General features: G+C 43.7%; 1 protein-coding gene and 1 long non-coding RNA gene across 3 annotated transcripts; one reads left to right on the forward strand and one right to left on the reverse strand.

The window, feature by feature from the left end:
• Nucleotides 1–4,448: 4,448 nt before the first annotated feature.
• LOC143443889 (uncharacterized) lies at nt 4,449–7,058 on the reverse strand. The gene is made up of 2 exons (XR_013113230.1): nt 6,820–7,058; nt 4,449–6,197 (listed from the first exon to the last, which is right to left on the reverse strand). It is a non-coding gene; the product is annotated as an uncharacterized LOC143443889 (long non-coding RNA).
• Gtf3c2 (general transcription factor IIIC subunit 2) lies at nt 6,338–27,412 on the forward strand. Of its 2 annotated transcripts, XM_034513957.2 has the most exons (20): nt 6,338–6,598; nt 10,607–10,876; nt 11,025–11,346; nt 11,603–11,731; nt 12,049–12,325; nt 13,803–13,897; nt 14,210–14,287; nt 14,819–14,917; nt 15,325–15,552; nt 15,709–15,820; nt 16,002–16,110; nt 17,248–17,273; nt 17,611–17,740; nt 23,910–24,054; nt 24,141–24,302; nt 24,480–24,567; nt 24,802–24,930; nt 25,499–25,651; nt 25,732–25,839; nt 26,239–27,412. In XM_034513957.2, the coding sequence occupies exons 2-20, from the start codon at nt 10,630–10,632 to the stop codon at nt 26,455–26,457; spliced, it is 2,856 nt and encodes a 951-aa protein (XP_034369848.1). In that variant the 5' UTR covers nt 6,338–6,598; nt 10,607–10,629; the 3' UTR covers nt 26,458–27,412. The 2 variants fall into 2 exon arrangements, with proteins under 2 accessions (XP_034369848.1, XP_034369849.1); XM_034513958.2 differs by lacking the exon at nt 11,603–11,731.
• The last annotated feature ends 112 nt before the right edge of the window (nt 27,413–27,524 follow it).

Here is a 27,524-nt window from a genome sequence, read left to right on the forward strand (position 1 = left end):
CTCTGCTGCCTTTGTGTCTTTGAGTATCTGCCTCTTGGGTCAGGAACCCACACTGTGACCTTCGACACCTACTTGAACTTGTCTATGGAAACCCTTCTAAGGTGGTCAGCTCCAGGCCAGTGCTTTGGAGCAAGATAGCTTGGATAGACATCAAACCTATTCCTAGGCTAGGCATGGTGGCACTCCCAGAATTGTCCTGTAATCCCAACAAGGGTAGCCAGTCTCTGTAAAATTCAAGGCCAGCCTGGTCTACATGTGAATTCCAAGACAGCTAAGGTTACAGAGTGAGACCTTGTTTCAAAAACAACTACTGCACTCGGAGAGGTGGCTCACTGGTTAAGAGCACTGGCTGTTTTTCCAGAGTACCCGTGTTAGATACCCAGCACCCATATGGTGGCTCACACCCTCTGTAACTCTAAATCTCAGGATATCTATTGCCCTCTTCTGACCTCAGGCACCAGGCATGCTTGTGATACACATACACACAGACAAAATACGCATACACATAATAGCTGGGCATGCTGACACTTGCCTTTAATTGCAGCACTCGGTAGGCGAAGGCAATAGATCTCCCAAGTTTGAGGCCAGCCTGGTCTATATCAAAAGTTCCAGGATTACATAAATCCTGTCTCAAGTAAAAACCTAAATAAATATAATTAAAAATAAAAACATTTTTAAACAAAAAGCTATTCATGTCTTGAGTCATTAGTTGTAGTATTTTGTGTAGTACCTGAGACAGGAATGAGAATGTAACTCATAACTAGACATAGTGGGTCTTTATCCCCAGCGCTCAGATGCAGGTGCAGAAAGATCAAGTCAGGGTTTCTATGCAAATCCCTGGCTGTCATAGAACTCACACTAAAAACCAGGATGACCTGCCTCTGTCTCCTGAATGCTGGAATTAAGGCACACACCACCATACCCAGCTCTAAATTGCCATTTCTGTCAGAAATGGTTGTGCCCTTTTCTAGTGTTAGAAAGATTCATATATATCTATATGAAATCTTAGAGATGAGAAAAGGAAGTCACAGAGAGGTTAAGTTACTTAGCCAAGGGAACGCAGTAACTGAGGCATAAGAAGTCATTTACTTAAGATGACAGTTTATCAGAACTTAAGTCAGGATGTGGTCACAAGCTTTCTGAATCTATATTATCCTTAAGATTTTCATTTTGGGCTGGAGAGATGGCTCAGATCTCAAGAGAACTGACTGTTCTTCCAGAGGTCCCCAGTTCATTTTCCAGCAACCACATGGTGACTCACGACTATCTATAATGGGATCTGATGCCCTCTCTTCTGGTGTGTCTGAAGACAGTGACAGTGTACTCATATACATAAAATAATAAATCTTGAGAAAAAAGATTTTCATTTTGGGGGCAGTTTTTTTATGTAACCTACAGCTGTTGTTGGATGACCTTGAGGTAAAGTGGTAACACACCCATCAGGAAGTAGGGGTGGATCTCTATAGTCTGAGGCCAGCCTAAACTACATAATGAATCCCTGTCTCAAAAAAAAAAAAAAAAAAAAAAATCACCAATGGGTTGTGGTGTCACAAGCCTTTGTCTTTAATCCTAGCACTCAGAAGGGAGATCTTGGAGTTCAAGGCCAGCCTGGTCTACAGAGCAAGTTCCAGGACACCCAGGATTACACAGACACCTCCTCCCACCCTCCAACAAAAGAGGATGACTGAATTTAACTATCCCCTGGCTTCAACTTTCCAAGTGCTGCCGTTATAGATGTGCACAAACACTTGTATCTAAGACACTGGGGTGAGGACTGAGCCCCGAGCTTCATGCATGCATCCCAGGCAAGCATCCAACCAGCTCAGCCATGCCTAGTCCTTTGAGTGGGGGTGGGGGTGGGGGGTCGGTTTTGTCTTTTGAGACAAGTTGTTGGTTGATGGCTTAGGCCTGTAACCCAGCATTTAGAAGGTAGCAATAAAGGAATCAGACTTCAAGGCCACAGTGAATTTAAGGCCAGCCTAGATAGACTACAAGGGAACCTGTCTTAAACAAAAAGGGGACTGAGAAAGATCGTTTACTACTCTTGCAGAGGACCTGGTTTTCAGATTCTAGAATGCAGGTGCCTCATCTACTTCCAGTTCCAGAGGATCCAATGTCCTTGGGCTTTCAACATGTGGTGCAAATAAACTCGCACAGGCATACACACATAAAAATAATTTTTTAAAAATGGTGTTGGGGGCTGAAGAGGTGGCTCAATGGTTAAGAGCATTAACTGTTCTTCTAGAGGTCCTGAGTTCAATTCCCAGCAACCACATGGTGGCTCACAGCCATCTGTAATGGGATCTGATGCCCTCTTCTGGAGTGTCTGAAGACAGCTACAGTGTACTCATATAAAAGAAATGAATTAAAAAAAAAAAAAAAAAAAAAGGTAGCCGAACAGTGATGGAGAACACCTTTAATCCCAGCACTTGGGAGGCAGAGGCAGGCGGATTTCTGAGTTCGAGGCCAGCCTGGTCTACAGAGTGAGTTCCAGGACAGCCAGGGCTATATAGAGAAACCTTGTCACACAAAAAAAAAAAAAAAAAAAAAAAAAAAGAAAGAAAGAAAGAAAGAATGAATGTGAGGCTAGAGACGAAGCTTCTTGTTGACAGCTAAAGCTGCAAAGGTAGCCTGGGGCTTGATTGAGGAACCAAGTACTAGTAACCTATGGAACAGAAATCATCTATGTGTCTATAAAGGTGTATTTTGTGTTTTAAAATTTTCATGTAGGACAAAGGGAGAATGAACTGTGCTCAGAATTCTTGTCATAGATGCAACAGTTACCAAAACTTGCCACTTTTTGTTCCTTTGAGGCAAGGTCTCACAGCCTTGAATTCTGTTAACTGGTGCTGGCCTTGAACTCAGGCCCGTCCTACTACCACTTCCCAAGTGCTGAATGAAACTGGCTTCTGTTTGATTTTATTACATTTACTTGTGTGGTGGAGCACATGAAGCAGTCAGGAGACAACTTTTATCTCTCCAGCCCTTAGTTTTTTCACTGCTGAAGCTACTGTATGGCAAATCCCAAACACTAATCATTTTTATTGTTGCAGACTTGGATGTGTCCTTTAAAAATATGGAAGTCCACGGGTACCAAATAATGCTTCCTTACTATTATCTAACCCACAAACAAGTGTCCATGGTTGTATCAAAATTGCCTTTTTTCCGGCAGGTCACTGTGAATCAGAGTTGAAACAAATGCATACAACTGATTGTATTTCAAACATCGGGCTGAGCTGTGGCTCGGCCGCAGAACATCTCACCTGCCCAGTCTGTAGAGCTTGTGACTGACTCTACCGCTGGCACTCAAAAGTAACATGTTTCTTTTGGGATGACTTTTTTATTAAAAAGTGGTAAAAATTCATTTCTCTAAGCCCTATAATTTCCTGTTTGGTAGGGGTACCTAAATGGGTCAAAGTGCTTCACATTGCTTTGTATCAGGCAGCAAACAATGGTGCGTGATTTTATTTTAGTAATGAGTGTGTCCTGGTATTTTAAGGTTTCCCTGAACTTTTTTTGTTTGTTTGTTTTTTTCGAGACAGCACCACCACTGCCCGGTGAACTTTTCTTTTTTATCTAGTGATTTTATACAACTGTTAATGGCTATCTGAATAATTGCACTGGAATATAAAAGTGGCTTTTTTCTAACTCTCATGCTTTCCATATTAAGTGATGACAATCATTTTATAGGGTATGATGGCATGGGCCTGCAAGACTCAGAAATCTGCCTCCCTCTGCCTCACAAGTGCCGAGACTAAAGATGTGCACCTCCACTCCCTCACACCACTTTGTTTTTCTAAACTCTAAATCATACCGGAAAGACAGAATAAATACTTAATTGTTCTCTTATACTCTCTAGTTCTTATTTCTCTGACAGGGTTTTATCACATGGGCCAGGCTGTCCTTGAAGGGCACTTGGCCTTCTAAGTACTTCCATGTCCTGGGTCTCCAGGTTTTGGACTGCCATAGTTGGTGGCATCTTTTTATTTTAGGTCAGTATAAGTATCATTTTTATATTGAGGGTACCACTCAGTCACCACATTAGAGCAAATCAACAGGGTCAGGTTCAAGCTTTAGAAAAATAACTGTTGGGCTGGAGAGATGGCTCAGCGGTTAAGAGCACTGACTGCTCTTCCAGAGGTCCTGAGTTCAATTCCCAGCAACCACATGGTGGCTCACAACCATCTGTAATGGGATCTGATACCCTTTTCTGGTGTGTCTGAAGAAAGCAATGCTGTACTCATATACATAAGATAAATAAATAAATAAATATTAAAAAAAAAAAGAAAAATAAGAAAAATAACTGTCAAGAAATTAGAGAATAGAGGCAGGCGGATTTCTGAGTTCGAGGCCAGCCTGGTCTACAGAGTGAGTTCCAGGATAGCCAGGGCTATACAGAGAAACCCTGTCTCGAAAAAACCAAAAAAAAAAAAAAAAATTAGAGAATGAGACAGAACACCTAAAAGAATGTTTATTGACTAAAACTAAAACCTAAACATTGGGCCAGTAATTCAACTTCAAGGCATTCATCCTAGCCATACAGTAGCATGTCTGAAGGAGCTTAGACATTAGATTAATTATTGCAGCAATGTTTTATTTTTGTTTTTGTTTTTTTTAACAAAATCTCAATTGTTCAATTTTAGGAATGAAGACTTGTTGGGAATCAGATGCTGGAGTGAAAGCCTGCTATCTCAGAGAGGCAGAGAAAGCACCCAGCTGATCTGCCTCCTCAGATCATCTCTTATGCCCCTCCTCAAACAGAATGTCCCTCCCTCTACTTCCTATTCATGTCTCCCTGACTCCCTCTTAATCTGTGTTTTGTTTTTTTTTTTTTTTTTTATAATCCTACATTCACTTCTGTCAACTGGTTGCTTGTTCCACCCCTTGACCCATGGTCAATTTTATTTAATCCTGAATACAATATTCAATATTATAATATTGGATTAAAGGTGTGTGCTAAGGCTGAGCCACGCCACAACTAAAAACAGGTTATTCCAGTTAATAACAATCTCAGAGGTCACAGTATGATCAAATATCCTGCAATAGCAATGCAGAAGAAGCCCAGAAACCACATACATATGCAGTAGTATCAGTAAAGGGCTAATTAACTGCATACAGTTACAAACTAAGTAATTAGCTACATAGTTACATACTAAATTAACTAAGTAGGCAAGTAGAAGACTTTCATATACAAAAATAAAACAGTGTTTAGGAGTATGTTCGGTTAAAAATAGTCAGGCAGGAGTTATTAAAGTTATTTAAAATTTTTTTGTGATAAAACCAAAGAGAACTTAAACAGAAGCAGCAGGATTTTAAGAGATTCTGTTCATCACAGCACTAAATGTTACTCCATACAAAATGTTTAGGACCCATTATCTAAGAGGAAGACAGCCATTCAAAATGCTGGTTTTTGAGCATAAGGGGATGTCGGAGAACTAGGTGTTCTCTTTCTTTCCTTTCAGATTTTTGGCTATATCCCTTATATCCCTCTCTTTTCTTCTTTATTTATTTATTTATTTATTTATTTTTAGGATATAGGATTACCCAGTTAGGACCTTAAGTCTTAAACTCAAAAGATCTTTCTGCTTCAGCCTTGAGTACCTAAAGACTACTGGTGGGAGACGACGTGCCCCGTTTTCATCTTTTTGAGGCAAGGTCTAATATAGTACAGGCTGGTCTCCAACTTCCAAGTAGTCAAGGATGCCTTTGAACTGCTGCTCCTCCTAACTCCCATCTCCAGAGTGTTGGGATTTTTCGTAAATATTTAACCAAGGGAATTAACGGACAGGACTATTTAGAAAGTGAAAAGCTGGCTTATTTCACCTCTTCCTGTTCATTTTACTCACTCTCCTCCTGTGTAAGGGCAAACCTGTTATAAGGCTCTGGAAAACTTGCTCTTGTTTCTTCCATTGGAGGCCACCTCCCAGTGAGGGAGTGGCGTGAGGCCTGGGCTGACGCTCTCTTTTTGAAGCGCAGCCTAGCCACCCAGGCTCGTCCCCGCTTTTTTCTTCCCTTGGCCTCTTTCCAAGCCCCCCCCCCCTTTTTTTTTTTTATTTTCTTCCTGTCTTGGCTCATTCATTGGCAGCAGAAAATCAGTAGATCTCTGGCGGCGAGAGATTGTCTCCTAGTCCATCGAAGCTCAGGACTGCAGTTGAGATTCGGTTTGGTCTGGCTCTCTCCGCCACAAAGCCAGCAACCTGGGTGGAAGGGCAGGTCGGAACGCTCGGCGACAGCACAAGCACGACACTTTCCCTCTTCAAAGCTTTTCGGCAAGGCTGCTGGCGAGGCCACAGGGCCGCGCAGGCGCCGACCTCCCCTTCCGGTGGCTGAAATACCCAGAAGGCCCTGCAGTGTCCTAGGGCCGCGGAAGCCACGCTCCAGCTCGCGGGCGTCGGAGGGCTCAGCGCTACGCCGCGCTGCATTATGGAACACAGAGTTTAATAGAAAGCTCGGCCGGGAACGCATTCCAGACCAAGCTTGCGTTTACCTTGTCTCGGGGGCGGGGCAAGAAAGAGCCGATCAAGATTTCGTCATAAAACCGCGACCCGACAGGCGGCGCCATCTTCGAACTTGGACTTCCGGAAGGACTTTGGCGCGGGTGAGTGTACCGCAACGGGGTGTGCGGGGGACCCAGAATTACTCCTCCCATTCTTTTGCCATAGCGCTAAGGCAATGGAAACCAATTCCCGATTCTTCTCTTACCCCCGCGCAAGGCAGCACGCTTCCTAGCCTTTGCGCTTCTCCCGAAAACCGTCGCGCTCTCACCTCCGTCCCCTCTGGGGCCACTGAGCATCCCCCATCTCTGCCAGCCGCTCTTACCTTCTTCCCCGACTCTGTGTATGTAGCACGGTAAACTGGGTCCAGGCTTCCGCGCTGCTTACGTTGAACTCGTTGCATTGGGCATTTGGACTCGGGTGAACCTGCTGTTGTCCTCAGGCTTAGGGAAATCAGAGCTCCCCTGCTGCTCGAAAGCTGCCCCCACGGTCAGGATTGAGGAATGGCAGGTGGTGGTATCTCGACTGATTGCAGTCCGTCCTCTTGTACTCATTCCCTCTTACTGTGTCTCAGCCTTTTCCTCCAAGTGGCTCTAACCCCGGGGGTTGTGCCCCGCGCGCTGCAACCCCATTGGCGCAGCCAAGGGCCAGTTATGTTTCCTTGTCCTGGTCCTTTTATTCTGCGGCTAGTTGGCCGTCTTTTGGACAAAACAGAGATGGCGACTTCACCCCCACAGGAGGTAATTCACTTTTCTGGATAGGTTTAGGATATAACCAGATCTGTTTGCCCTTGGTGGCATATTGTTACATAAATTTAAATTAACCTTTGCCAACGATACCTTTTATCAGCTGTTACCGTTATCAGCTGTAGTGCCAAGTTCTTAATAGTTTTAAGTTATTCTACTTTTCAAATTTACACTCTTCAGTTTTTAGCAGTATCAACTGAAAACATGAGTTGCAGGTTTTCTGTGCAAATAACACGTTCGTCTTTGTACCAGTAAAATTATCTGATAGGAATATTAAACAGTGTATGTGAAGTGACCCCATGTTTAAGATGTAGTATTATTTAATTGTTCTTTTGCCAGAGTAGTCCGGTTAGCAACCTGAAGCAGCAAGGAAATCAGACAGTTTGGGATGTAAAAACTCTAATTAGAATTTACTGAACATTTCTTCCTTTCCTGTTTAAAACTTGTATTGTAAGATCCTAAATAGAAATTCTACTACTCACTGCCACTGCCTTTCACAGGAAGTGAATCTTTAAAAGGATTTTTTGGTATGTTGAGTCACTCAGCTTAAAAAAAAAGGCATATGTTAATTCATGCATCGAGTTCAAATACTAGAGTAAACCAGGTAGGCAAGATCTTATGAACTTTCAAAGAAGATAGATTTTGTCTTGGTTTACTACAGTCTGAATATTGTTTTGTTGTTATTGTTTTGCAAGACCACTTTCTTTGAGACGGGTTTTTATTCCTGGTTGGCCTGGAATTTCAGATCCTTCAGCTTTAACTCCTAAGGACTGAGATTGCAAGCATTTACCATCGTGGCCAGCAGAAACCTTTAAAATTTGAAGTTAGAATCTGTTTCATAGCTACAGTTACCATAGCTACTTAATCTTAATTTAATGTTCCACTGTTGTAAATGATGCCAGTCTTTGATATTACAATTTCTCTATTAGAAAGTCTCTCCCTCCCTTCCTCCTTTCCTCGCTCTCTTTGTTCCTTCCTGTACTGGAGATTAACTCCAGGACTTTGGGAAGTGCTAAGCAAGTGTTCTACCCCTGAGCTATTTCTCTAGCTCATAGAAAAGAAAAAATTTAAACTTGATCCAGGATGTCATGCTGCTGCCTTTGCAGGAATGATTTCTCAGCCTAGGAAGGCTTTCCCAAGGCTGTAATTCTTTTCTGATTTCAAGTATTTGTGAGAACTTTGAAGCAGGTCTGGTGCCTTTCCTCTGTAGGGGACTCATCCCAACAGTGCTGAGATGAGCATAGTTGTTCCCTTTCAAAATTTAGTGTTTTCACTCAGATCCTTTTTGCTGTAATAATTGTTTATTGATTTGTTTCTTTTTTGTATAATAAGTCATTTCTTTATTTACTTGACATTTATGGGTGTTTTGCCTGCATGTATTGATTGTATGCATGTGCACCTTTTATGTGCCTGGTCCTCTCGGGGCTCAGAAGGCATCAGATCCTTTGGAATTGTAATTGTGGTTGGTTATGAGTGCCGAGAACTAAACCCAGGTCTTTTCAAGAGCATCAAGTGCTCCTAACTGTGGAACTATCTCTGCAGCACCCCAGTAAATGTTCTTGATTTATAAATTGAGGTCTTCCTTATTTCAGTATTTTGGAGGGAGAGAGTTTGAGAGGAGACAGGATCTTACTGTGTCCCTGATGGCCTGGAAGTCTCTGTCTTCCTGCCTGTGATACTCTCCACTGCTGGGGTTACAGATGTGCTTTAATCCCTCTCTTCTATTAAATTCTTTGTTTTGTTTAAAACGTGGTCTTAATTATGTAGCTCTGGCTTGTCTAATACTCCTGATATAGACCAAGCTAGCCCTGAACTCACAGAAATTAAAAACATGTGGCACCAGCCCCAACATCTTCTTTTTTTTTTTTTTCCTTAAACACTGAGTTCTCTCTCTCTCTCTTGCTACCTTGCTTCCTCCCTGCCCCCATTCTCATTTTTTTATCTGTGAGGCAGGGGACTCTTGTGTTTTCCAGGCTGATCTTGAACGCCTGATCTCAGCACACCTCCCACTTGCCTTTTTTTTTTTTTTTTTTTTTCTCAGTGTAGCCCTGGCTGTCCTGGAACTCACTCTGTAGACCAGGCTGGCCTCGAACTCAGAAATCTGCCTGCCTCTGCCTCCCAAGTGCTGGGATTAAAGGTGTGCACCACCACTGCCCGGCTACAGCTCTTATTCTTAAGGAAATCTGTTCCTTTGCTAGTATTCACAGAAATGGATGTTATGCCTGGGTGTCCTACTTTAGTTTGGTCTGCTTTATAGCATCTGGCACCTCTTCAGATTTAATAGTTAGAGTCTTGCTGTATTATACCCCAAGTTGGCTACAAATTTCTGGGCTCAAATTATCTTTTGGGGGGCTGGAGAGATGGCTCAGTGGTTAAGAGCACTGACTGTACTTCCAGAAGTTCTGAATTCAATTCCCAGCAACCACATGGTGGTGGTTTACACCATCAGTAATGTGATCTGATGCCCTCTTCTGGTATGTCTGAGAATAGCTACGGTGTACTCATAAACATTAAGTAAATATTTTAAAAAGGTATCTTTTTGGTTCAGTTTCCATAGTTGCTGGCACTTGGCACCATACCTTCATACCTGCTTGGTCTCTGTCATTTAGTCTGTTTTATTAGGAAGTTATGATTCTTCCCCAGAGGTGCATGCTTTTTATCTCCTTTTCCATTGTGGTAGGGGATCTGAATATGATTTATCTATATCTTTACAACATATAAGAGGTATAAGTAACATTCATAAAGCATTTAGTATTATGTTTGGCATGTGGTAAACAGTTAATGATAGTTTATTATCTGTTTACTTATTGTTTATTTGCTACATGAGGATGTAAAATCTCAAGAACTTAGTATCTTGCCTGTATTTTGTTTTTTGAAACAGGGGCTTGTGTGTACCCCAGTCTGGTTTCAAATTCACAGCATCTCCTGCCTCAGCTTCCCAGAAGCTGGGATTACAGGTGTACACTACCATGCCTAGCTCCTTTTTGTCTTGATTGTCATCTACTAGATCCTAGAGCAGTACTTAACATAGTATTTTGTGTGTTGGGGGTGCACTTATTTGGTTTTTGAGGAGGGCACACATGTGGCTATGTAGAGGTCAGAATACAACTGTAGAAGTTGTTCTCCTTACACTTGCCATGTGGAGCCGGGGGGGGGGGGGGGGGGTTGAATTCAAGTCATCAGGCTTGGCAACAAGCATCCTAACCTACTGGGCCGTCTTACCACACCAGTAGTTACTTGAATGAATGAATGAATGAATGATCAGAATGCTTGAGTTTCTGGTTGTGAGATGAAGGGGAAAAGAGAAAAATCTGAACCTCTCCAAGTAGCTTCTCTGTTCCACTCATTGCTGTATCTCTTGTGCAGGGCAGCCATTTTGGGGGGTACAGATGGATGCCTGCGGGGTCGGCTATGTTGCCCTGGGGGAGGCCGACCCCGTGGGGAGCATGATTGTGGTAGACTCTCCTGGACAAGAAGACCTAAGCCAGCTGGATGTCAAGGCTTCCTCAGAAATGTCCAGTGTGGAGGCTTCCATCGAGATGTCACTACCTCCTCCTTTGCCTGGATTTGAGGATTCTTCTGACAAGAGGAGGCTTCCTCCAGATCAGGAAAACCTCACCAGGTTGGAACAGCAAGGTATGTGCCTTGCTCTCACTCTTTCTGCTTGGCTTAAAATGATAGCGCAGATCCAGCTCATGGGTTCTTAAAAACTTGGGTACAGTATACTGTACTCCTAAGAACTTGAGCTCTGATCCCATCTCACAGACCATATTCTTCTCTACAGATCTTTCTTCAGAGATGGCAAAGGTCTCAAACCCTAGGGCCTCAAAGCCTTCCGGGAGGAGAGGTGGTAGGACACCAAGGGGCGCTAAAAGGCCTCAGCAACGTAAACCTCCATCCACCCCTCTGGTTCCTGGTCTCTTAGATCAGTCCAACCCTCTGTCCACCCCCATGCCTAAGAAACGAAGTCAAAAGTCCAAGGGAGACCTGCTACTATTGAAGTTGTCCAAAGGCCTAGATCAGCCAGAGTCTCCACATCCAAAGAGGCCCCCCGAGGACTTTGAGACCCCTTCTGGGGAACGACCCCGCCGAAGGGCTGCCCAAGTGTAAGGATTGTGGGGCACAGCCTGGTGGAGGGGTGGTGGTGGAGGTGGGAAGGTGGGGCAGATGTTGGAGAGATGGGAAGATTGGTGAGGTATCAGGTAAGTAGGGGTGGTATCTGGGTTCTGGGTGGGGCAACCCTTTACCTTGTAAGATCCATTTTTGTGGTATGTATTGATAACTTTTTGTATCTAAGTGATTTCTTTCTGTACTTTCATACTCCATCACATTTTTGTTTGTTTTGTTTTTGTTTTGAGACAGGGTGTCGCTGCCCAACCCAGGTTGGCCTCGAACTTGCGATCCTCCCACCTCAGCCTCCCGAGTGCTGGGATTGCAGGCGTGTGCCACCACACCTGGCTCTCCATCACATTTTTCACAGACTTCCCCCAGGTCTTCATTGCTTTTACCACTCAATTTATTTCAGTGTCTATGTGCCTTTCCTTTCCCTTGTTCTTTATGGTCTGTGTGGTAGAGTACAGAGTGCATTGGCCTAGCATTAGAGAGCCTGTCATATCCTTGGTGTCTGGCTTGCCTGTGCCAAGTCACTTAACTTTCCTGGATTTCTATTTCTGTATCTATTGGAGGGAAGGGGAGACTGGTAGCTGCTTCACAGCATTACTGAGATCCATAAAACAATAATAAAGTCTATAAATGTGGGCTCTGTTTAATGCTTGTGAGGATGGCTCTGACTCCACCCTATCCCACAGGGCACTTCTATACCTTCAGGAACTAGCTGAAGAACTCTCCACAGCCCTGCCTGCACCACTGACTGGTCCTAAGAGTCCCAAGGTGAGCAGCCCCACGAAGCCGAAGAAGATCCGGCAAGCAGCCTCTCAGGGTGAAGAAGATGGAAGCGCTCGAGATGAAGACTTTGTTCTCCAGGTTGAGGGTGAAGATGAGGAAGAAAGTGAGGCCCCAAGTGAGAACTCATCTGATCCTGAGCCTGTCGCACCCCGAAGCACCCCACGAGGACCTGCTGCAGGGGTAACTTGAATCAACAACAAAAAGATGGGAAAATGGGGATTTTAGCATTCTGAGTACTCATGGCTAGCATTTGGCCTCATGGCTAGCCAAAAATAGTAACAAAAAAAGGAAAAAAACTTCAAAAATGTGAGGTATTGGATATTGGAGAGCCTATATGGGGAAGAATGTAGTGAATACATTGTCCACTCGAGTATTCTCCACTGAACAAAGATCCTGCTTCTCAGAGTTGTCAGTGTACTGAATGTGACAAAGTGACTTAAACATGGGGGAGGGGAACTAACTGCTCAGATTTCACAGAGGAATGACACTTGAGCTGGGCCTTGAAGGGCAGGTCCGGGTTTCTCGGGGTGGTGGTTCCCCAGAAGGTGAATGCAGCAGGAGATAGAGTCTGGGATAATCTAAGGAGATTGATAGAGAGGACGACAGGACTTAAGTTGATAGGTGCCGACACATACTACTTTTGTTTAATTTTGACTGTGATAAGTATATGTAACATAAACACTTAAAAATGAGCAATTCTGTGTCTTTAAAAGTATCTATACTGTTTAGTTCAGACTCATCTCAAACTCAGTCCTCCTGCCTCAGTTTTCTTAGTCCCAGCATTACAGGGGTGACACCACACCTGTAATGTAATGTAATGAAGTCTGTTGGGTAGGTACACGAGGGTGCATACATGAGCACTTGCCTGTGTATATGTCAAGCAGGTGGCCATGTTTGCTAAGGTGTGGAGGCTGCAGGTAGACCTTGAGTGTCTCCCTCTATTATTCTCCACTGTATTGTTTTTACATTGGGTCTCGTTCTTCCCTAAATGCTGGGCTTAGAGGCATACTTGGCTTTTCTTTTTTCTTTCTTTCTTTCTTTTTTGTTTTTTGTTTGTTTGTTTGTTTTGTTGTTGTTTGTTTGTTTGTTTTGTTTTCTTGTTTTTCAAGATAGGTTTTCTCTGGTAAATCTCACAGAGATCTGCCTGTCTCTCCTTTAGTCCTTAGTGTGGCTCTGTAGGCCTACAACTTGTAAAAAAAAAAAAAAAAAAAAAAAAGTTGTCACTGAGCCAAGTTTATAATGATGTGAGATTTATAATTGGGCTTAAAAGTGAGAGCCATCTCTGGGACAGATGAGATTCCAGGACTGTGTATATAAAGAATACACTCCTGACCTGACCTGACCTGTCAGAGGAGGGAGGCTCTATAAAGGAGCACTGGGTGAGGGAGGAAGAGGTAACACTGTCCCACAGGGCAAGAGTCTGAGGACATGCAGGAGAGTCCTCTGAACCAAGTGTTGTGGGGACTGGAGAAAGGCAAACAGAAGGTTCTAATAGACAGAGTAACTGGAGCACAGATCTATTTAGATGCTGATAGGGTAGTTGGTAGGATATGTAATGCCAAGGAAAATTGAAACACTGACAGAGAAAGCTATCTGCTGGGACTTTCTCCAACCTAGGATGTTCTTCTCTTTATATTTTCTTTACTTTGATGCTTAGAAACAGAAACCACACTGCCGGGGCATGGCTCCCAATGGCTTACCCAATTACATCATGGCTCCTGTTTGGAAGTGCCTCCACCTCACCAAGGACCTGTGAGATTTGGGAACAAAGACTGAGGGTTGGAGGGAGGTGGAGTGGGAGTATAAGGACCATCTAGAAAGAGAAGAAGCCCTCGCTATGTGTGGACTGTGGTGGTGTCATTCATTACTAAGGGATAGTGTTAAAAAAGCACAATCTCTTGGGCTCTTAATTCTTAATTCTTGACCACATTTCAAGTGCTGGTACCTACTTATCCCTAAACCACAAATCATTGCCACCCTCATAGAAAATGGTCTTAGACAGTTTAGACAGTGCTATTATGGAGTTTCTCTCCTTTTCCATTGATGACACTTCTGTTTCTCTAGCCGAGAACAGCAGCATTCATTCTGGGAGTTTGCTGAATGGATTCCAGTAGCCTGGAAGTGGCAGTTGTTATCTGAAGTGTAAGTTGAATTGACATGTCTGAAGCTGTATTACCTTCCTTTGCTGTGATAAAAATGCCCTGGTCTGGTAAAAGCAACTTATGGAGAAAGCATTTATTTTGTCTCACAGGTCAAGACTCCAGTCCATCTTGGTGAGGCAGGACCTTGAGAAAGCTAGTTACACTTTATTTGCAGTTAGGAAAGAGAGAAGAGTGGATGCTTTACTCAGCTAGCTTTAATTTTATGTAGTGTGAGACCCAAGCCCATGGAATGGTGCTGCCCACATTTAGGGTGAATAGTTCTATTTCAGTGAACTGAATAAAGAAAATTCTCACAGACATGCCCAGAGACCAGCCTAATCTAGGTAATCCTTCACAGGTGTGCCCACAGGCTTGCCTGCTGTGTGACTTAGGTCCTGTCAGGTTGACAGTATTAATCACCAAGAAGACTTGAAGGAGGTGACAGACAAGTGACAAAGAATTCTAAGGTGTATAATGGGAATTCTGTGATGGCGAAACTCTTGTCCGTTCATGCTGGTTTTGCTTCCCACAGTGAAGCAGCGCCCTACTTGCCCCAGGAGGAGAAGTCTCCCCTGTTTTCTGTACAGCGTGAAGGGATTCCTGAGGATGGCACGATCTACCGAATAAACAGGTAGAAGACAGCAGCTCGACCTTTTCTTCCTGATACTGGAAGAGAGAAGTAGGAGACATGTTGCAAAGGCCCTTTCCTGAGTGTTGATCCGTAATGCTCAGGATAAAGACCCAGCTGTAGCAGGCTAATCTTCTCTAATACAGTGATTGGCTTTCTCTGCAAGCTGGGCCCAGGGACACTGGGAGGCTTGGGTAGGCCACTTCACAAGGTGACATGCATGTAGCATGCATCTTGAAAGATTCGAGGAATTCCTCTCTGCAGGAAGTGGGGAGGTGTGAGTTGTGGCAGAGTCCTGCTCCAGTCACAGACTGTCTGATTTTTAGACCTTTGCCTAAGCCAGACAGACTTGTTCCAGTGCAACTTTTCCATTTTGTCCTAACATTTTTGTTACTCTGACTTCTCTCTAGATTTAGCTCGATCACAGCACATCCAGAGCGCTGGGATGTGTCCTTCTTCACAGGGGGACCGCTCTGGGCTCTGGACTGGTGCCCAGTGCCTGAAGGGTCAGCAGCCTCACAGTATGTGGCCCTTTTCTCCAGCCCTGACATGAATGAGACACATCCACTGAGTCAGCTTCATTCAGGCCCTGGGCTGCTGCAGCTCTGGGGTCTTGGGACACTGCAGCAAGAAAGCTGGTGAGGTGGGGCTGGGACATTGCCACAGGCAGGTGGGTGAGGGAGAAACAGGGCTGGGGCAGGGCTTGCGGTGGGCTGAGAGACAAGACAAGGGAGTGGAGTTCCATTAGTCATAGACTCTTCCTACCCACTGTCTCCCCGTGTTTCTTTCTCCAGTCCTGGCAACAGGGCCCACTTTGTCTATGGGATTGCTTGTGACAGTGGTTGTATCTGGGACCTCAAGTTCTGCCCCAGTGGGGCATGGGAACATCCAGAAACCCTTCGGAAGGTACTTCTAGTTGACTGGGCTAGCCCTGGGAGTTCTTGGGGTTGAAGGAAGGAAGGTTAGAGTGTGGTGGGTGGTGTTTTCCAGCAACCCCATGTCATGTTTTAAGGGACCAGAGCCTCGGGTTTTCTGAGAGGCACCTGGAAGCAGCAAGCCTCAGCACAGATCTGCTCTCACCCTCCAGGCTCCTCTCCTGCCTCGCCTGGGTCTCTTGGCTCTGGCCTGCTCAGATGGGAAGGTACTACTGTTCAGTCTGCCGCATCCTGAGGCCCTCCTGGCTCAGCAGCCCCCAGGCAAGTCTCATAGCCTCAGTGGTGGTAGCCAGAGCTCTCCAGCCTGTCTGCCTCCTGTGCTCTCTAGGGTAGTCTCTAGCATGAGGCGTGTTCAGTCAAACCTTATGATAATAATACTGTGACATCAGTGGGTCGTTTGTGAGCTTAAATTCTCTCTTCTGCAGATTAACTGCACCCTTTCAGCATGTTACCAGTCACTTCTCCCTCTTCCATATTCTGTACCTTGGGTTGAGGCTGACAGGCAGTACTCACCTCTATTGGATGTTTTTTTCCCCAGTGCTGATCTCAGGACTCCCTGAGATCTGTGTCCTCATCCATGCAATATCTTTTAGGAAGAGTCAAGAAAGGTAGATTCTATGTTTTTCCCCCTAACAATACTGACTATTTAAGAAGAAGGCATCTGGGTTTAAGCCCTAGGAGGTTTTGTGTTTGGTGGTCTAATGGAGGAATAGGTTGAGGTGGAAATAGGAAATCAGGCATGTCTAGCCCTTTGGCATTATGGTATGATGTCATCTACAAAGTTCAGTTTCAGGAACCTCACAGTTAAGTTACTGAAAAAATGAAAACTCAGCTAATGGCCGGACGGTGGTGGTACACACCTTTAATCCCAGCACTTGGGAGGCAGAGGCAGGCGGATTTCTGAGTTTGAGGCCAGCCTGGTCTACAGAGTGAGTTCCAGGACAGCCAGAATTACACAGAGAAACCCTGTCTCAAAAAAACAAAAACAAAAAAAAAAACAAAAACAAAAAAAAAAAAAAAAAGGAAAAGAAAAGAAAGTTTAGTTATAGCAGATGACTTAAGAGGCAGGCGGGCAGGATCGAGTCAGCAAGGAAAGAACAAGGGGAAAATGCAAAAAAAAAAAAAAAAAAAAAGTTTTAGGTAAATGAGCAGAGTTGTACAGATGAAGAAAGAAGAAGATACCAGGGTGGAGGAGGCAGCAGTTCTCACAGAAGGAAAGCTAGTGTGGTGGTGTTGGGGAAGAACGTGGGGGCAGGAAGAGATAGGGTCAGAAATCTGATGATGAGGGAAAGGATAAATTGCCCAGATGTGAAATCCTGATCTCAAAGCAAGGTCTGAGGAGGAGCTCAGCCTCTGGATGCAGAGCCTCAGCTCCTTACTGCCTCTCTTCCCTCACAGATGCCATGAAGCCTGCCATCTACAAGGTGAGTGAGGAGCCCATTATCGTATCTGAGGCATCATCTTCCAAGAGCCTCTTTTTACAGATTCTATAGTGAGTCTTTCTCTTCTGAATGTGTCCCTTTCCTGGATTAAGAACTGATTTGAAACTGGGTGGTGGTGCACACCTTTAGTCCCAGCATTTGGGAGGCAGAAGCAGCTGGATCTCTGAGTTCGAGGTCAGCCTGGTCTACAGAGTTCAGGACCACCAGGGCAGCACGGAGAAACAGAAACCCTGTCTTGAGAAAACAAAACAAACTGATTAGAGTCTTATTTCAAACAAAGACTTCCTAACCCTGAAGTTCATCTCTTCTGTCCTTGCAGGTCCAGTGTTTGGCAACTCTTCAGGTGGGGTCTGTGCAAGCTTCAGACCCCTCTGAGTGTGGTCAGTGCCTTAGCCTGGCTTGGATGCCTACCAGGCCTCACCACCACCTGGCTGCTGGATACTATAATGGTAAAAACAAAACATAGACTTGTTGCTCTTTAAGCTTTACTTATGCTTGGGTTTGGATGGTGCTTACTTTGCATGGCCTAAGCCCTCGAGTTCAATCCCCAGCACTATATAAACTAGGCATAGTGTTACATGCCTGGAGTCTTAACACTTGGGAGATGGAGGCAGGAGGATCAGAAATTCATAGTTGCAGGTATAGCTGAAAATAACTATTTTAGGCCAGCCTGGGCTACTTTGACTTCTTAAAGACAGGTGATAGAACATAAATTTAGTGCAGTTCTCTGTGAAGGTAACAGTGAATGTTTGCTACCTTAAAGAAGATCAATTCGGAATTAAATGGTGGTGCTAGCAAGACGGCACAGCAGGGAAGATGTCTACCACTGAGACCACTGACCTGAGTGATCCCTAAATCCCACATAGGAGGTAGAGAAGCAGCTCCTAATGGTGTCCTCTGACCTTCACACACCAACTCTGACATGCATGTACCTACACACATCACATACACACAAGATAAGTAACTATGGTTTTCTATGTTTTTTGTTTTGTTTTGTTTTTGGTTTTCAAGACAGGGTTTCTCTGTGTAGCCCTGGCTGTCCTGGAACTCACTTTGTAGATCAGGCTGGCCTTGAACTCAGAGATCCAACTGCCTCTGCCTCCCAAGTGCTGGGATCAAAGGGGTGTGCCACCACCACCCAGCTGGTTTTTTTTTTTTTTTTTTTTTTTTTTAAATTAATAAAATTAATCAGGGGACCTGGAGAGAGAGCTCGGTGGGTAAGAGTGCTTGCTGTGCCAGAGGACCACCTCAGCTAATGGCACCAGTGTCGGGCAGCCTGCTCACTTGTACTCCAGCTCCAGGGCATTATGGATCTTCTAGCATGTCAGGGCACACATGACATACACATTTAAAAAGTTGTGTTTAATTGTGCCAGCCACAATTAAAAGTTTGCCTTTATAAGAGTTGCTGTGTTTATAGTGTCTCTTCACAGCAATAAAACCCTAAGACAGAAGTTGGTACCAAGGACTGGAGTATTCTTGTGATAGATCTGACCATGCTTTTGTTTGGAGGAATGTGTATTTGGGGACTTTCAAAAGCAGTGAGATGCTTTAAGTGGGGTTTAGTGGGCCATACTAGTAGAAGCGTGGAAGGCAGTGGTGTTGAGGGTGACTGAAACTGTGGAAGCCTGGCTGAAGACATTTCAGAAGAAAATTTTAGTATATGGCTTAGAGACTGTTCTTTTGATATTTTGATGAAGAATGTAGTTGCTTTTTGCCCTTGTCTTAAGAGGCCAAAGTGAAGAGATTTAGATTAATTGCATTGATAAAGGAAATCTTAAAATAGCCTAGTATAGGCTGTCCTGCTTTTTTTTTTCTTTTCTTTTTAAGATTTATTTATTTTTATTTATATGAGTACGCCGCAGCTGTTTTGAGACACACACCAGAAGAGGGCATCGGATCCCGTTAGAGATGGTTGTGAGCCACCACGTGGTTGCTGGGAATTGAACTCAGGACCTCTAGAATAGTCAGTGCTCTTAACCACTGAGCCATCTCTCCAGCCCCTCTGTCCTGCTTTTGAAGAGCCTTTTGATCAGACATAGCAAGCTGAGAAAGGAAAAATAAATGATGTATGGTTTAAAGATTAGAAGGACACTAGAAAGTAGAATGGAGCTTTATCTGTGTTTAAATATTAAATGGAATTAAGGAAGTGGTGACCTCAGGACAAGATCCCACCCAGCTTAGCAATTGTGAGAGCTATTCTTGGTTTTTAACTTCACTATATCTGGAATGAACTACAATCCAGAAATGGAGGGCTCACCTATGATCCAGATCTTGAGGCATAGTAGTCATGCTTATGAAGGTATTGTGAAAAGGAATTATAAAAAAGCTTAGGTCCAGGCATAGTGGTATATGCCTTTAACTCATGAGACAGAGGTATGCAGATCTCTTCAGGTCAAGGTCAATCTACAGAGCAAGTTTCAGGAGAGCCAAGCTTAGGCAATGAAGGAAATCATTGAAAACAGCTGGTAATTGAACAAGGGGTCCATGTACCAGCCCCAGCAAATCGACAGAAATTGACAGCTTCAGCCATGTGGCTCTGGCTTTAGAGTCAAGAGTAGACGGGGTTATTGTGGGATAATTGATGCTGGTTAGCTGGAGCTAATTAGCAGTGATTAAGAAGAGACCAGCATCACCAAGGTGAAATCTGGGATTATGTTCTCTGAGAGCACAAAGAATCCCTGTTCCAGAGATAGAAATCATGGTGGCAGTTGGACTTGATAATGTGTAAGAATCATCCAGGTAGTACTGGTTTTGAAAGCATGAGGGGATCATGATGAGCAGCTGAGTCTTGGCACTGTGAGAGGCCAGGAAAGGTGAATGTGTATTCTCAGTGGCAGTTGAAGGCCTGGGACTGAAGGTTCATGAAGAGCAGTTGAGGCTTGGCACCATGAAGAGAGCCTATAAGAGGCTATTGGTGAAACCTAGTTGCAGTGGAAGACCCCCAGTGTATTGGAAATGCCAGTACTGTGTGATTGCCAGCAAGAACAGCATCAGCAGTGGAGTGGGATCAACCAGACCCTAGAATGCTGCAGAGGGCAAAGCTGGAGAAGTGACACAAGTCTTTTGGAGGATCCCAGAAGATCATGTGTGGATCCCAGACATTGGAACAAGAGCTATGAAGTTGAAGTTGCCTTGGAGACCCCAAGATGTTAGAGATGCCAGAGCCATGGGATAGCTGCTGGGGAAAGCTGCTAACAGAATAGAACCAGCCAAGAGAAAGAAGTGTGTTGTAGTCAACAAAGCTGAAAGGAGTTGGGCATCTGAGATATAGAGTTTGGAGTTTGCCCAGCTGGTTTTTGGTCTTGGCTTTGCTCCAGTATTTCCTCACTATGACATTTTAGAATGGTAATGTATATCCTGTGATGTTGGAAGTATGTGATCTGCTTTTTTTTTTTTTAATTTTGACTTTGTAGGGGATTATAGTTAAGAGATTGCATGAATCTCAGAAGAGACTTTGAACTTTGGTTGTGATAGATTACGGGTACTTTTGAAGTGGGACTAAATGCATTTAGTATGTTATAGCTAAAAGCCAATGGAGGGCAGGGAATGGAATGTGGTTTGAATAGGTTTGGCCCCATAGATCATGTGTTTGAATGCTTGGCCGTAGGGATTAGCACTACTAGGTGTGGCATTATTGGAGGAGGTGTGGCCTTGTTACAGGAAGTGTGTCACTGTGAGTAGACTTTGAGGTTTCCTATACTCAGGCTCCACCCAGTGTGGAACAGTCTTGGCTGCCTTCAGATCAAGATGTAGAACTCTCCAGCTCTTCCACCACCAAACATGCCTTTGTTTGCATTTATAGGAGTTGCCCTGGTCAGCCGGGCAGTGGTGGCACACGCCTTTGATCCCAGCACTTGGGAGCCAGAGGCAGGCGGATTTCTGAGTTTGGGGTCAGCCTGGTCTACAGAGTGAGTTCCAGGACAGCCAAGGCTATACAGAGAAACACTGTCTCAAAAAAAACAAAAACAAAACAAACAAACAAACAAAAAAAGAGTTGCCTTGGTCACGATGTCTCTTCATAGCAATAAAACCCTAACTAAGACAGTAATTTTGAAAGATAGATGGACAAAACTGATAAATACAACAGACTACTCAGCAATAAAAAAGTGATGGTCTCCTGACACATAACATGGAAACAGCTAAGGTAATCACTGAAAGAAACTACCTACAGTCACAATGCCTGCTAATTTAATATTCTGGTATGGTATTTAGAAAGTTGCTTGCTTCACTCAAAATAGATGCAAAGAATCATAGGGAATTTTAACATTTATGGAAACATTGGAGTTCTTGTTGGTGGGGGTTATTTCACTAGTACAAGTAGCTAGCAAACTCATGGAATTGTATGCTTGAAACTAATGTACTTCATATAAATGTTTCCACTATAAAATAGAAAAGAGAAAAATTCTCTGATAGTAAGCATACAGGTGTTTAAAGTTACATTTATACAAACAAGATCATACTATATAAGCTGCTTAAAGGTATAGGGAGCTGGAGAGATAGCTTAGGAGTTAAGAACACTGGCAGCTCTTCCAGAGGACCTGGGTTTGAGTCCCAGCATCCACATGGCAGCTCACACGGTAGCTCCAGTGCTAGGGGATCCAGTGTGCTCTTAAAGGTGTTGCTAGGCCTGGGGAGCAGGGCGATAATCTCATCTATGAAGCTTAAGGAAGGAGCATCAGTTCAAGGAATGCCCAGGATATTTAGACCATCTCTCAATATTAAAAATTGAAAGGTTAGCAAGTGCTTTATAATCTCCCAGTTCTTCAAATAAGTATAATTTAAAGACAATTACATTTTTTTTTTTTTTTTTTTTTTTTTACATTTTTGGGGTGTGTGTGTGGAGTTTAGATTACTTGTGGAAGTTGGTTCTTTTCTTTTACCAGGTAGATAGATCCCTGTGGATTTAATTCAGGTTGTCTAGTTTGGCAGCAAGTGCCTTTACTACTGAGCCATCTCACCAGCCCTGTTTTTATTGTTTTTTAAGTGACAGTTTCATCTTCATAGAGCAGTAGACTTTCTGTCAGAAAGATAAGGAAATTAGCGCCTTTTTAAACTTCCTCTATCACACTGTGGCTGTTTTCTGCTTTTCTTGGTGTTATTTCATTGTCGGGATACATGCATCATCTGTCTTTACACCTCTCCTAGGACTGGTGATTGAACTCAGTACTGGCTTATGTGAGGTAAATTGCTATGGCCTAAGTGAACTAATGACTCTGTCCCCAAAGCCCCTCTGGCCGGTTGCTGTGTTATTTCCATTGCGTAGCTACAAGTTGCTATGTTCTTTCTTGTTTTTGTTTTCTGAGAAAGATTTATAAATGCTTTACTCCCTAAGTTTTTGTATACAATGGAATACATAAATATATAAATGGAATGTATAAAATATAATATATTTTAGCTACAGATATTTTCCTAGTTATTTTAAGATTTTTTTAATGTCTGTTCTCTTTTATTTTTATCTGAATTACATTTGATCACCCCTCCTTTACCAGTCTTGTTTTGGTCAGCCAAGTTGTTTTGTGTGCCCATTTGTTGTCTTTTCCTCTGCACTTTGTTGCTTTTATTATTCTTGTTGTAGAGCAGAATTCGAATAATGTACCAAATAGTAATGATTTTAAGCTTTATGAGCTATTTTGCCATTGTTGGTACTAAATTCTGCTATTTAGATATGTAATCAACCCTAGACATTGCATAATGAGTGTGATTGTTTCAATGTTTGATTTACTGAGGCAGGTACTCTAAGCCAAGCATGGGGGCTTAAAATTATTACCCCAGCACAGTGGAGGCAGAGGCAGAGTTTGAGGCCAGCTTGCATACTCAGAAGCTGTTTCAAAGGAGTACTATGCAGTGAGGGTATGACTCCATCCCCATGAGATGGAACACTTGCAAAGGAGTTATGTTCTGTTTTGAGATGGGCTTCAGTGTGCCCTAGGCAGATCATCCTGCCTCAGCCCAAATGCTGAGATTATAAATCTGTCCCACCAGATCAGCAGATATGCACTACTTTAAAATTCTTTCACCCTGAGGCCTAAGAGATGACTCAGCACTTAGGAGCATGTACTGCCCTTGTAGAGGACCTGAGTTCACCTCCCAAATCCACATGAGGTGCTCACAGCCACCTGTAATTCCTGTTCTAGGAGATCCAGAGCCCGCCTCTGGCATCCATATGTACTTACATTCGCATATACACATACTCCCACACAGACACAGACACATAGTTGCAGTACAAGAAAAATCTCTTTATTTAGCAGCCATAAGACTAAAACTTCAAACGTAGGTCCAGGACTCCACTACCATTTTTTAGCTGGAGTCAGTTGTGTATTTGAGCTGAGCTGGGAGGGAGGACTCGTCCTTCTCTTCCACTGAGAATAGGAGACAGAGTCTGCGATCTCAACAAAAGAAAGGAGACCACAGAAGCAAGAGCCTTCCTACTGCAGCGGAGCTCAGCGCCCTGGTACAGTGCCCATGTGCTGACCCTAGCCATAACGTTAGTTCGTTGCCACTTCATAACTAATTTTGCTACAGTTATGAATTGTAGTGTGAATACTTTTGGAGATAGAGGTCTTCCAATGGTCAAGAACTACGGCTTTAATGTCTACATATTCTATCTCCACTTTAGGCATGGTAGTTTTCTGGAATCTTCCCACTAACTCACCCCTCCAAAGGATACGGCTCTCTGATGGCTCCTTAAAGCTGTACCCCTTCCAGTGTTTCCTAGCCCATGACCAGGCTGTTCGTACAATTCAGTGGTGCAAAGCTAACAGGTACAGAGGAAGGGCTGTGGAGTGGGAGCTGTAACAGGTGACTCTTTTACACAGTCTCTGATCTCATCTCGGTTTTTTTTTTTCAGTCATTTCCTGGTATCGGCGGGGAGTGATCGGAAAATCAAATTCTGGGATCTTCGACGACCTTATGAACCAATAAACTGTATCAAGCGCTTCTTGAGTACAGAGCTTTCCTGGCTGCTCCCCTACAATGGTGTCACAGTGGCACAAGACAACTGTTATGCCTCGTACGACAAGATGAAGATATGAGTTCTGGGGACAGGCCCTATGGGTTGGGGCACAGAGCATGTCAGATTGTGGGGAAAGGAGAGTTGATTTTGTTGGCTGAAGTATCTGAATTCTGGAAGAAACAAACAATGTTCTTAGTAAGAGGAAGGTTTATTTTATTTCTTTTTCTTTTTTAGTTACGGGCTCTGTGGAATTCATTACATTGATGCCGGTTACCTTGGTTTTAAGGCCTACTTTACTGCTCCACGAAAAGGCACTGTCTGGGTGAGCCTCTCTTTTCCCCAAGCTTCAGTATGCATAATATGGTCAATTGCTCACTGTAGTAAGTCAGGAGCAGATAGTAAAACGGGGCACCTGGGCACAAGGAGCAGCAGGTATATGGTACATTAGGGACAAGAGCCTGTTTTTTGTATCTTTCTCTTCAACCTCAGACTATACAGTCATTATCCCAGGAATGAATGAGTGGATGGGTGAAATGAATATGTCTCTTCCGATTAGAGTCTCTCAGGTTCAGACTGGCTCGGGACAGTAGCTGCAGGAGACATATCTGGGGAGCTTATTGCAGCGATTTTACCTGATATGGCATCAAACCCAATCAATGTCAAGAAACCTGCAGAAAGACGATTTGTAAGTATTCAAACATTCATCTATAATCTTTTTATCTTGCCAGCTCTTGGTAGAATACAAACTAGTGCTTGCTCCAAGATCTGATAGCATAATCTTCTGTACCCTATTAGAACTGAGCATGTTTCTTTAAAAATCGTTACTGTCATTACACTTATTTCATGTGTATGGGGGTTGGTGTGCCCGGTTATGTCTGGCTAGAGGGCAGCTTTGGAGAGTCCGTTCTCTCTGTCTCTACTTCAGGTCTCATCAGGTTACAGCCCTTGTGCCAGCCTCAGTGTGCATTTATTCTTTCTGTTCTTAAGACTTTGCCATAGTGAGCCAGTTTCCTTTCTGCTTTGTATTCAGTATTTAAAATCTGTTTTGAGAGACAGCTTAGCATGTAAAGACACCAGCTGCTAAGCCTATATGAGCTGAGTTTGTTCTCCGGGTCCCACAAGATGGAAGAAAGAATTTGACTCCCTAAAGTTGTTTTTTGACCTCCACATGCACCCCATGGTATGTGTGAATGCATGCAGTTATAAATAAAAAATAAAAATTTAAGATGCTAACTTTGTGATCTTCTCTTTAGCCTATATATAAAGCAGATCTGATACCATACCAGGACAGCCCCGAAGACCAAGATTACTCCTCTACTTCCTCTGAGACCCCCAATCCTCCCAAAGCAAGAACCTACACTGAAACCATCAACCACCACTACTTGCTCTTTCAAGATACAGATCTGGTAAGTTGTCATTGTGATGTTAGGAAATATAGAAACCTTAGATAACAGAAGTCCTAAGAAATTCCACTTCTGTTTCCCAGAGTTCCTTCCACAATCTGCTTCGTAGAGAGCCGATGCTTCGTATGCAGGAAGGAGAGGGACATTCTCAGCTTTGCCTGGACAGGCTGCAACTTGAAGCTATTCACAAGGTGAGAACCTTGTCTTGCATCTGTCCCACCCTCCCTTTGTGTGATCAGTGAAATGAGAGGTTTAAAGGCAGCGGAGATGACTGGAGGAAAAGCAGCCTTAATTCTCTCTCCTGGGTCATGGTATGTAGACCTCATTCATTGACTGTCTCGCATGGTCCAGTCCTCCTGTTTGTGACTTTATTTGGCTGGTTGGTTTGGGGTGGTTTTGATACAGGGTCAGTGGCTGTCCTGGAGCTCATCTTGTAAACTAGGTTGGCCTCAGCTCAGAGATCCACCTGCTTCTGCCTTCTGAGGGCTGAAGTTAAAGGTGTGGTGATCTGTTTTTAAAGTTCATGCAGGTAGAGGTCACCCAAAGACACAACCCCTGAGACTCTTTTTGGTTTTCTGTTTTCTTCACAGGTACGTTTCAGCCCAAACCTGGACTCCTATGGATGGCTGGTATCTGGGGGGCAGTCAGGGCTGGTTCGGATCCATTTTGTCCGTGGACTCACCTCCCCGCTGGCCCACCGTGTACAGCTTGAAAGCCGAGCCAACTTCAATGCTATGTTCCAACCATCGTTTCCAACAGAAGGGCCTGGTTTCTCTCCAAGCAGCCATTGCCTTCTCCCCAATCCCTAGTCTGGTCCACACAAAACTCTTGGATTGAAGTCTGCCAAGAACAAATGGCCCCCATGCACAGAGCATAGGACCTGGGCCCTTCCTGGACAGTGATGGTGCCAGGCCTAAATATTTAGGCCTTCATGCCCCAAACTCCTTAAATCCCTCTCCTTCCACAGACTTCTATGGTCACAGCTCCCTGCAGGTAGGGGGGCTCTCCCTCCACAACAATTCCTATGCCTAAAACGGTGGCTCACAAGAAACACTCAGGCCAAACCTAGGCTTGGGAGTCAAATTGCTCATATTGAGCATATTGTGAAGGAGGTAAAGCTGAGTAAAGGTACTGGGTGTTTTTGAGAGCACTTGCGAGTGGGTGTTTGGAGAGTCGGAAAGGATATCTTCATGAAGGCTCCTACTTCCAGGATTTGATGTTATTGCCTTCCAATCTTCTTCTTTAGAATAACCAACACACAGGCCCAGTGGTGGGGACAGTCATTTATTGGATGAAGCTGCTCATAACTTATAAACTGAGGAACACCGTAAGCACCCTGCCAGTAGGAAGCAGTTAGCTCTTACTTGTTCCTGCTTATGAAATATTCCCAATCACTGACATGTGACACTACATGAACACTCCTAAATAGTGTTTTTAAAATTTTTGAAGCTGGGTATAGTGGTGCATACCTGTATCCCAGCACTTGGGAGGCCGAGGCAGGAGGATCACAAGTTTGCATTCAGTCTGGGCTATCTCATAAAACCAAAAAGTTTAAAAAAAAAAAAAAAAAGAAGAAGAAGAAGAAAAGAAGAAAAAAAAAATCTTCCTTTATATCAAGTCAGAGTATACCTCTATTAATTTTACTAATGGGTGTTAGAAAATAGTCATTCTTCCCTGTGCTACCCTTTTCAGTACTTCACAGTAGCTATCATGTGTTTCCCAAGTCATTTTTTCCTCTAGATTAAATAACTTTAGTTATTTCAATCATTCTTTTATAAGTCATGATTTTTGATCTTTATGATATGGTCACATTGCTGACATATTAAAACATGTTTAAACTCTGTATAGAAAGTATTTAGAACCCAATAATGTATTG

This window comes from Arvicanthis niloticus, chromosome 11 (genome assembly GCF_011762505.2).
Source record: "Arvicanthis niloticus isolate mArvNil1 chromosome 11, mArvNil1.pat.X, whole genome shotgun sequence".
Classification (NCBI taxonomy): domain Eukaryota; kingdom Metazoa; phylum Chordata; class Mammalia; order Rodentia; family Muridae; genus Arvicanthis; species Arvicanthis niloticus.